Source organism: Syngnathus floridae, chromosome 6 (assembly GCF_059516105.1).
Source record: "Syngnathus floridae isolate MCC-2025c chromosome 6, RoL_Sflo_1.0, whole genome shotgun sequence".
Lineage (NCBI taxonomy): Eukaryota > Metazoa > Chordata > Actinopteri > Syngnathiformes > Syngnathidae > Syngnathus > Syngnathus floridae.
In genome coordinates, this window is record NC_142418.1 from 19,179,871 (window position 1) to 19,189,645 (window position 9,775).

Genomic DNA, 9,775 nt, shown 5'->3' on the forward strand with positions numbered 1-9,775 from the left:
TGCGTGCGTGCGTCAAGAATGCTTTTTCTTTCCTCCCTTCCTCCCTCCACAGTCTGCTCAGGAAGACATCGGTGCTGACAATTGTAGACATGAACCCGCTTGAATCTTTCCCATAGCAGGTCCTATCACTTTTGCTTTGTTTAGCTCCAAAACATTGGAATCCAATACTAATCACACTGTACGAGTCAGAATAGAAAATCTTCGGACGTGCTCATCAGTCAGCAGTCATTGATGCTCAAAGATTGACACGCAATCTTTTTATAGATGATGCGAGTGGACTCTGGAGGCTTGTCGTCTTCTTTTGGGTCCATTCATACTTTGAAATGACGCTAATGAAGTGCTCATTTGATGATGTGCGTTTGTGTGCGCTGCAGGATGACACGCGCGGCCTGGCGGCCTGGCGGCCTGGCAGCCTGGCGGCCTGGCGGCCTGGCGGCGTGGTGACTCAGCGGCAGGCAGCAAAGCCAGGATATCATCCAATTACAATCTATTTAGAAGCCAATTTGAAGCGAATAACCACGGCTGTCGCCATTTCAAGTAAGGCCGCGGCATCGATGCTCATCTTTTGCCTTTGTTTTTGCTTTCTTGTTTTGAAAGGCAGGTGAGTTCAAAGTGCACTCTTTGGCTTTCCATGATAGCGCCTGCCGCTATTAGCATCTTGTCCAACTCAGTCAACGTTGAGTCACAAAAGTGAACGCGGCGTTTCCCGTCATTTGGGTGGGGAGGGGCTCATGCCCTGCCCCCGCGCCGAGGAAAAGGCAGACACCATGAGGGCGGCAAGTTATATTTATTTTCTCACGTCACAGACAGTAGAAATGGAGCTGCGGGTGACAAATAGCCACAGCCATGTGAAAAAGAACAAAGTCGAGCGGAGCCACATGCAAAGCGGCCGCCGAAGGTCGGATGGATCGCAACTCCGACGGCAGTTTCCATAAAACGAGAGCTGGCCTTCCCCGTTTGTCCAATGGGAAGCTGCAAGTTATCACTTTGCAGCTGCCGTCTAAAGTTGAACGCACGCACGCACGCACGCACCCTCGTGGCCACATGAAGCTTACCGTCGGCTTCATTCATCTTCTTTGCGCTGGCTGTTGAGCGCAAACTAGGTCGGGTTCAAAGCCAACGAGTTGCCTTTGAACTCTGAACCGCTGAGAGGCAAACATTTGAGCATGTTTTTGTGGCAATTGCTCAAATTGTGCCCGATGAGCCAAACGGTTCCAATTCCTTTAAGCGGCTTCGTACGGTGGCGGGGCCGCTCGACGAGCGAGCAAACGCCATCACGGCAACGGTTAACAACGACGGCAAGACGGCCGCTTTGTCGAGCGTAAAATTAGAGCCGTCTTAATAGTCGCGGCGGGAGGGAGGGAGCCATTAACGGCTTCCGTCGCAAACGTCGCCTGCCTGCCTGCCTGCCTGCCGGGAGATCCCCGAGTGAGCCAGCGGCCGCGCTGACAGTTCTTTTGCCGCCCGCCGGTCGCTCGTATTTGTGCTTTAGGTCCCTAGTGACTGACATCACTCAGTCTTATGGGCTGAGTCTTAAGGAGTTGTGCGCTGGTGTCTGCTGCATGCTTTTCTTCTTTGGAAAAAGCACTAAAGTCATTTCAACAGCTCAAAATACACTGAAATGTTCTCTTTTTCAATTGTAAAGTCTCTGAACGTGTGTGTCCCTTGGAGCACTTGCGAGACAAGGTGCCTCTCCGTCACGTTGGACAACAAATGGCAAGAAGGACAAGGTGAATTGACTAGCGAAACTTGTTGACATGCACATGTGCCTTCCTTCAAAATCAAGCGCGAGCGAGCGAGCGAGCCTGGTGCACAAGCTCCCCCGCATTTCAGTGCACTGAACAAAGCATTGGACAAAGGCAAGAATGAAAGCAACAAATGACTGAATAAGGATGCAATAAAAGAGAGAGAATATTCACACAAGAGGAGTGAGTGACAGCGTCCTCCACGGCGACCGTGCACGTCGTAGCCACCGGGGCCAGCCAGCCACCGGGGCTCCCTCCCGGCTGTTCGTGGGATCAGGTCAAGATCGGACGAGCGCCCTCAACAAGGCGGTCGCCGTCAGCAGCGTGGCGGCGGCCGTCAAGATGGACTTCCAAGCTAGCTCACTCCCCTGACGCAAGACACCAAGGAGGGAAGCTTGTCAAAGACGCGCGACAAAAAAGTCACCCAGCGATTTGGCTTGAGCAACGCTTGGATGAACCTTTTGGGGGGCTAAGTTGGAAAAGCTTCCATATGTAACCGAGTGGCGGCAACATGAATGAAGTTAGCACAACAAGTTGCTTTCCTTTTCCTTCTGTCAAGAAAAGGGACAAGCCAAAGGCAGGAAAGGCAATTTGTTTTTAGCGACGATTGCGATTTGAGGCGAGCGAGCGCGCGCGCTTGTGTCGTGCTTTGGCAAACTGCCCACCCACCCGTTCCTTTTAGCGCACGCGCGTACTTATTTGGACTTTTGCTGTCATGGCCAATTGCAGAAATTCAGCAGTGCCTTGAGGTGCGCTTCCTTCCGTTTATTACGTAAGCGCTGAGAAGAGGTGAAGCGGTGGCGGCGGCGGCGGCGGCAAAAAGACGACTTTGGCTGCTACTGTAAAGGACTGCAGGAATAGCCTTGCTTTTTCACAGGAGACTATTGTCTGTCATCTACAAGCGTTAGCCTGCCCGCGGCGGGCCTTTTACGTTAGCACCAAGCTAGCTCAAGCAGCTCGTATCTCAAGACAGCCAGCCGCTGGCTGCGAGCCAATCGGGCAGAAAACTCTGTCGCTCGGGTGACCTTTGTTCCCTTTGCTGCGGTCAAAGGCGAGATTCGGGTTTAGGGCTCCGAGCCCCTCTCATACCTTGCTCTGTGGGACGCCAACTCCGACAAGCAGCACCAGACCACGGCCACTATTACAATCATTCCTATGAAGGGGATGGAGAGAACAGGGTGCTCAGATGGATGGGTGAAGCTCTGAGGAGGGAACAAACACAAAGACAAGGAGCATGGGGATGACGGGCGCACGACGGACCAACAAACATGCAGCCAACGAAGGGCTGACGTTCAAGCCGCCGCCGTGACATCAGCTCATTCTTCCCGAATGGAAATGGGTGCACAAAGGTTAGGGCTCGCTTGCAACCACTCGGGCCAGTCTGACCGAAACTCCGGCAGAAGGACAGAATTGTGCACCTTCGGCGGACAATTTTGGACCGTGACGCTCCTCCCCTAAGGGAAGGGAAGGGCACGGACGGGTAGACCGTTTGACACAACACACAGACAACAAAGAAAAAGAGGAGAGACTTGACGAGCGCGTTCGTGCGTGCAATCTGTGTTCTTGGATTTCACTTGACTGCTTGGGAGTCATTAGCCGTTTGATTGGCTGGCGCTTTGGCCTTTTAGTAGCTGGCAGAGATTAAAGGACAGACGCGCTGACGCACAGAAAGCCATCCCGTTTGAAAGGGAACATACCACGGACGGCGTGAGAGACACACACCACAGACGAGCTACAGTAGGTGCCATGCCATTTGCAGTAGACCCGAGCCTCCATCGCAGTGCTCCCTTGACTGTGTTGACTTTGATCGCTTGGTACCTCAATTTACCGAGCATCCAAGTGCCCCAAGGCTCCATTCTCGAGCCCCTCTACTTGGGCTTGGGTCCGTGCTGCAAATGTATGTTCTTTCAAGCAAGAAAATGAGCTCACTCAAGGTACCGCTGGACGGACCTAGTTGTTTATCTGTTTCATGGCGACGGACTTGGCGCCAGCGGCCTTCCTCACCTGAGCCAACTTGTCCAGCTCTGCCTTGCAGCGCCCAAGCTCCTCCTCCAGCTGGTTGCGCTCCTTCTGACTGCTGTCGTAGAGCTCCTGCAGCTCCTGCAGCTCCAGCTTCAGCCCGTGGCACTGGAACAGAAGCAACCAGATGGCAACCAGATGGCTCACCAAGGCATGTCGGGTGGCCGAGGCTTGCGACCCTTGAGCCAGACATTGGACACCTGTTGGAAGAGCGAGCGAGCGAGCGAGCGCTGACTCACCTCTTTGTGAACCCGCGAGGCCTTCTCCTCGGCCTGTTTGAGCTGCTCCCTGAGCGAGCAGATCTCGCCGACGCCGCCGTGCCATCCGGTGGGCGTCCCGGGCTTGCCGTCAAAGGAGATGTTCTTCTGGACCCAGGCGTCGTGCGAGGGAGCCGCGCTCACCTCGCTCAGGGTGTCGTCGGCGCCCGTCTCCGTCCCTTTGCCCCGGCCGCCTTCGTCGTCGGAGCTGAAATGGCGAGGAGCCGGCTGAGGTCGAGCGTTAGGACACTGCGCCTGCCGTTTGGGGAACTTAGCGGCAGCGTCCCCGCCCGAGGCAAACAGCTGACGAGTGACCCCTCACCTCGTCTTCTGCCGGCGGAGCAGCTGCAGCCTCTCCGAGAGCCTCCGGTTGTCCTCCTTCAGGGCCCGGCACTCCTCCCTCAGGCTCCGGCACTCCTCCTTCAGCAGCTCCACCTCGCCTGCAACGGCTCGGGGAATTAATTGTATCACGAATTTTGTGACTCCCGGCGGGCCTGGTTGGGGCTTGGCCCCGAAGCGCCTCACCCTGCGGCCCTTGGCGGCTCTTCACGCTGATCTCGGCCCTCAGCGTGGTGATCTCCAGCTCGTAGTGGCGCGCGTCGTCGCCGAGGCGCCCGAGCTCGGCCCTCCGCCGGCACAGCTCCTCCTGCAGCGAGGCGATGTCGTTCTCGCGCTCGGCCGCCGCCTCCTCGGCCGCCTGCTGCAGCAGGAGCGCCTCCTCGCGGGCGGCGCGCAGCTCCTCCCGAGCCTCGGCCAGCTCGCTCTCCTTCTCCTCCTCCAGGCCGTCCATCTCCTCCTTGGCTGAGCGCAGCTGGGCTGGAGGACAAAGGGGCTCCCGCTGTCATTTTCGAGGCGCAAAACGCTTTCCTTGAATTTTCATCGCGCTCCGACCGCCGCCAAAAAGACAAAAGCTATTGAGAAAGACGAGGGGCCGAGTCGAGACTCGCAAGTATGTAGCTGCGGTCCGGCCACCGCCTTAAAACAAGAATTTGTCATTTCTCTGGAAGAAGTGTGCGCTGGGCTGACGCAACTGACGGCAATGCTCTCGCTCTCTCTCTCTCTCTCTCGCATGAACAGGATTCTCTTCAGGAAAACGGCAATAGAAAACAAAGTGTCCACGCTCGGCCCGAATGGGCTCACTCGATGCATTTTTTTTTGGTGTGTCTCTGCTCAGCCAGCCAGCCAGCCAGCCCTTTCAGTCCAGTCCAGTCCAATGGTCCAAAAGAAAACAAAGGAGAAGGAAAAGCCAACACTCTCCATCCGGCGGCGCAAGTGGTCGGGCCCGCTGACCTCAACCCAAGGAATAGAGCGAGGAAACGTTAATCCCGTTGTGTTGTACCTTGCAGGTTGTGGATCTGTCGAGCGAAGGCTTCGGCCTGATGGGCGCTGGCCAGACGTTCGTCCTCCAGCAGTCCTGAAAGAACACGAGGAACATATCAGTCGGGCCGGCCGGGCCAGCGGGAGATGCCGCGTTGCTCCACCACGGTAAGAATACAATTGCCAGTAAATGCGCGGTCGGTCAGCCATTTCATTTGACGTTGCAAAAGCACGTGCTTCTCCTCACGCTGATTGCTTCAACGACAGCGCGATCAATTGGACTTTGAATCAATGGGCAAGCCATTCTCATGGGAAAGCTTCATTTTGAATTGCGGCTTTTATTTCCAAGGCCACCATTGCTCGCACAGCTAAAATATTCCCCGTGATGATAGCCGCGAGTGCCGTACAACCCGCCCCCGCCTGCCTCCCTCCTCCTCCCCCCCCCCCCCCTGCCTCTCTCCTGCCTCCCTCCCTCTCTCTCTGCACCGTGTGTCATTCCCTGACAATGTTCCCCGAGGAACCCCGACAGTTGTCGTCAGGAAACAGCTGAGCGGTCCCAGTGGGGAGTCTGGAAGCTTCTCTTGAGTGTGCCCAGTTGTCCGAGGAATGTGCTGCCGCCGCCGCGCGCGCACGCGCACGCACACGCACACGCACACACACACGCCTGCACGCCAGTGAGATGAGTGCAAGTCATTACCCAGAAGGCTTTGCTAAAAGATGACATCACAGACAACATATAGTATTTGGGGAGCGTCATGTGGCTTTTAATAGCGCAGCCATCATACAGGAACGAGCAACAAGGGAAATCACATGAGTATGGAAGTGTGTTTGGAGGAAAGGGTGCCTCATGTCATATGCCCCACAGGGTTGACAGTATACATATCAAGCCAAACAGCGCCCCCTGCTGGTGCCCTGCCACACAGCAAAGGCACGTCTCACCTTGCAGCTCCAGGAAGCCGTCGTGGTGCTTAGTCGACGTCTCCCTGGCGTCCTCCAGCTCCAGCAGCAGCTGCAGGACTTGAGCCCTCAGCTCCTCCAGCTCCTGTTCCTCCTGCTGCTGCTCCTCCTGCTCCTGCTTCTCGCTCAGCTCCCCGCCGCCGCCGCCGCCGCCGCCGCCTCCGTCCTCCCCGTCTTTGGCGGCTCGCTCGGGCTCCATCTCCAGCTTCTCGTCGCCGTCCTCCGGCAAGTCTCTCTCCTCGGCGCCGCCGTCCGATTTGAGCTCGCTCAGATCACCTGAAGGAGACATGAGAGGCACGGAGGTGACGGAGCCTTCTCGCTTCAACTCTTTGATTCAAGCCGGCCCCGCCATTGTCTTTTAAATCAATAGCAGGCTCTTGTGATGAAAGTGCCTTTGAATCCTCTTTTTGTTTCTGCGGCAGCGGCGGCGGCAGCGGCAGAGGCGACAGCGGCCTCCATTTGAATATGCAAAGTAGCGACACCTTTTCATCATGCCTGGAACTGAGATGGTTGGCAGAATGGAGCCAAAGCAGAGACAAGGACCACGTGAAAAAAGGCTTTGGAGTGAGGCACTTGCGCACACACAAATTCTATTGAGGGGACTAAAGTACTCTTACATTGTGCTAGAGCAGAGCTACAGATGCTTGTTGAAACTAAAAGTATTCACTCAAAAACGTTCGCACCCTGAAATGTGAAAAGGATGCTTTGCCGCTGTCAATACGTCCCTGAGGACAAACAAGCAACTTTTCAGTCCAGCGGGTGGCGTGAGTGAGCTGAACAAAGCCGAACTTTGTCCGCTGCGCCAACTCTGCTGCTGTTTATTAGTCCCGCAGAGCCCGGAGAAATTCAGCCGCTGCGTACTGTGGGGATTTTTGGGGAGGAAGGCAGGCAGGCAGGCAGGCAGGCATGCAGGCAAGCAGGCAGGCAGGCAGGCAGGCAGGCAGGATGGCAGGCAAGCAGGCCCCACACTCAAGCTCGCCAATGGGGCCACGTCAAAGAGAAGCGCGGGGCCGGGACTAGAACGACGTGGGCGGCCGGCTTGTATCAAGCGCGTTTCGGTACGCGTGTAGGCGCCGAGGAGAAATGTCGAGTGGGAACGCAGCGATCCGCTCCTGCGCGTAGGAGGCACAATATGCCGGCCTGTAGCTGTGAAATACAACAAGCGCCTTGCAAAAATGTCGAATCTGCACTTGCCATGCTCAACCGCGGCCAGCAGGGGGCACTGACTTTAGTTGATGCATCAGTTCTCTATTGACAACAAGTGGCGGGAGTTTTTATCGTACCTCCGAGTTGGGCCCCTCAAATTTCAGGCTAGGAGCCACCGTGGTTCTATTTATATATATATATATATATATATATATATATATATATATATATATATATATATATATATATATATATATATATATAAAAAAAGACTTAGAATGGAGCCTTGGGCGACAATGTGAAGAGTGTTAACTGAGAAATTGCGCAGCCAAAATGGCAAATCAAAAGTGACGAGCTGCGCTTTTGCCCCTGTTTTTGTCTTTGACTTGCAGAACGATCTGTTGAATGCAGTTGCCTCCTTTTACCCTGACACCAACAAGACACGAGCCTCAAGTATCCAAAAAGCGGCGCGCACGCACTCGCTCGCTCGTCTGCCAGCTCCATCGCCTCGCCTGCCTCTCTGCCTGCCTGCCTGCCTGCCTGGCTGCCTGCCTGCCTGCCTGCCTGCCTGCCTGCCTGCCTGCCTGCGTGGCTGCCTGCCTGCGTGGCTGCCTGCGTGGCTGCCTGCCTGCCTGCCTGCCTGCCTGCCTGCCTGCCTGCCTGCCTGCCTGCCTGCCTGCCTGCCTGCCTGCCTGCCTGCCTGCCTGCCTGCCTGCCTGCCTGCCTGCCTGCCTGCCTGCCTGCCTGCCTGCCTGCCTGCCTGCCTGCCTGCCTGCCTGCAACAGCGGAGCTCACCTGCCAGCTTCGTTGCCGTGACGCATCACCTCCATGCAATGCATCCACATACACACCGCACCGCACCACACCACACCACACACGCATGTCCCTGTCCACCTTATGTCCCCTCCTCCTGACCCTTCGCTTCCTCTTCTTCAATCCCCATCCCTGCTCCATCCATGCATCCTTCACTCCGCACTAAAAATAGCCAGCAGCAGCAGCAGCAGCACGACATCATAGACAGAGCGTGACGAAAGGGATACGCCCAGACCTGCAGCGTCCAAAGCCTCCTCGATGAGCGGCGGAAGACGCAAACCGTCCATCCAGAGGCACGCAGAGCCAGCAGCCAGCCGACCAGCAAGCCAGGCAATGAGCGAGCGAGCGAGCGAGCGAGGGCCTCCGCGGAGAGAAGAGAGGAGGGTCACGGGCAGCGCACGCCCACGCCAGCTGCAGCCGAGCAAAGAGCGAGAGAGTCAGACGTGCGCACGCACACACACGCACGTAAACACATGCAGCCACACACTCACTCACTCACTCACATATGTGCAGGCAAATGAGAAGGGTCCGCGGAGCGTGGGAGCGGTGGCAGGCGAGAGGAAAGAGGGGAGGAGCCGAGCCGAGCAGTGCCAAGCCGAGCCGAGCGAGGGGCGGCGGGAAGATAGATAGATAGATAGATAGATAGATAGATAGATAGATAGATAGATAGATAGATAGATAGATAGATAGATAGATAGATAGATAGACAGATGCTGCTCACGAGGGAGGCAGACGGCAAAATTCCTTCTTCCTGCTCTCTTGCGCAGCCGCTTGCCTTTTCGCCGCCGCAGCAGACTATTTGTGCGCTGTTGTTTTCAGCTGATGTTGCTATTTTGAGCACCTGTTGTGACGCAAGCAGGCAGCAGGGCCGGCGGGCAGGCAGGCAGGCAGCCACGCAGGCAGGCAGCCACGCAGGCAGGCAGGCAGGCAGGCGACGCGCGTGCTAGCGAGAAGATGCGCTGGCTTCACCGCTGCTTACTTCCTTAGTCGAGCAAATACTTCACTGAGGTCCATTTTGTAGCGCGCTGCACTTGATTTCTCAGAAGCTAATTTCTGCCACTCCATGCAGGAGAAACAATACCACCCACGCCCCACCTTGGAGAATAGGTTTGGCGTTTGAACGCAAAAAGTTTCACATTTGTGTATCGCAGGTAACTTGAATTTCAATGACACAAGAAGGACGTGAAGACGTATCACACGGTGCCCTGAGGGGCTCCGCTGGACTCCCGCTTGCACGCTGTTGGATTTGTCCACAATTTAGGGAGCGCGCTATCTGCGCCTCACGGCAAAAGCCATTGCCAATCACCTGTTATCCAATTGACTCACTGCGTGCTCGTTTGATTTCTTCAGATTTAGGAAAATGCTAAGACACTGAAGCAGAAATTAGACTTACACAGGTTGGTTGAGTTCAATCACAATTCTTGTCAAGAAAGCTCTGTTTTCAGGAAAGTACAATACAGCGCTGGGCCCTTCAAGAGCGGAAGGTCTCCATTCAGAAAAGGCAACATTCAAGGTTTTTTG

The 9,775-nt window shown here is 55.8% G+C and overlaps 1 protein-coding gene and 1 long non-coding RNA gene across 5 annotated transcripts in view; one reads left to right on the forward strand and one right to left on the reverse strand.

The window, feature by feature from the left end:
* LOC148397212 (uncharacterized) overlaps nt 1-6,704 on the forward strand; it is a 50,353-nt gene extending 43,649 nt beyond the window's left edge. Inside the window, exons 5-8 of the long non-coding RNA XR_015858992.1 lie at nt 375-537; nt 5,099-5,296; nt 5,368-5,506; nt 6,204-6,704. This is a non-coding gene — a long non-coding RNA (uncharacterized LOC148397212). The remainder of the gene's footprint in view (nt 1-374; nt 538-5,098; nt 5,297-5,367; nt 5,507-6,203) is intronic.
* Nucleotides 769-9,100, reverse strand: ccdc136a (coiled-coil domain containing 136a). Of its 4 annotated transcripts, none has more exons than XR_015858991.1 (10): nt 8,758-9,062; nt 8,490-8,665; nt 6,278-6,571; nt 5,361-5,435; nt 4,547-4,837; nt 4,344-4,461; nt 4,004-4,229; nt 3,750-3,872; nt 2,835-2,898; nt 769-2,113 (listed from the first exon to the last, which is right to left on the reverse strand). XR_015858991.1 is itself a non-coding variant. In XM_088378279.1 (10 exons), the coding sequence occupies exons 2-10, from the start codon at nt 8,539-8,541 to the stop codon at nt 2,101-2,103; spliced, it is 1,305 nt and encodes a 434-aa protein (XP_088234405.1). In that variant the 5' UTR covers nt 8,542-8,665; nt 8,976-9,074; the 3' UTR covers nt 769-2,100. The 4 variants fall into 4 exon arrangements, 3 of the variants coding, with proteins under 3 accessions (XP_088234405.1, XP_088234404.1, XP_088234406.1); XM_088378279.1 differs by having other exon boundaries at nt 2,835-2,947; nt 8,976-9,074; XM_088378278.1 differs by having other exon boundaries at nt 2,835-2,947; nt 8,758-9,063.
* Between the last annotated feature and the right edge of the window lie 675 nt (nt 9,101-9,775).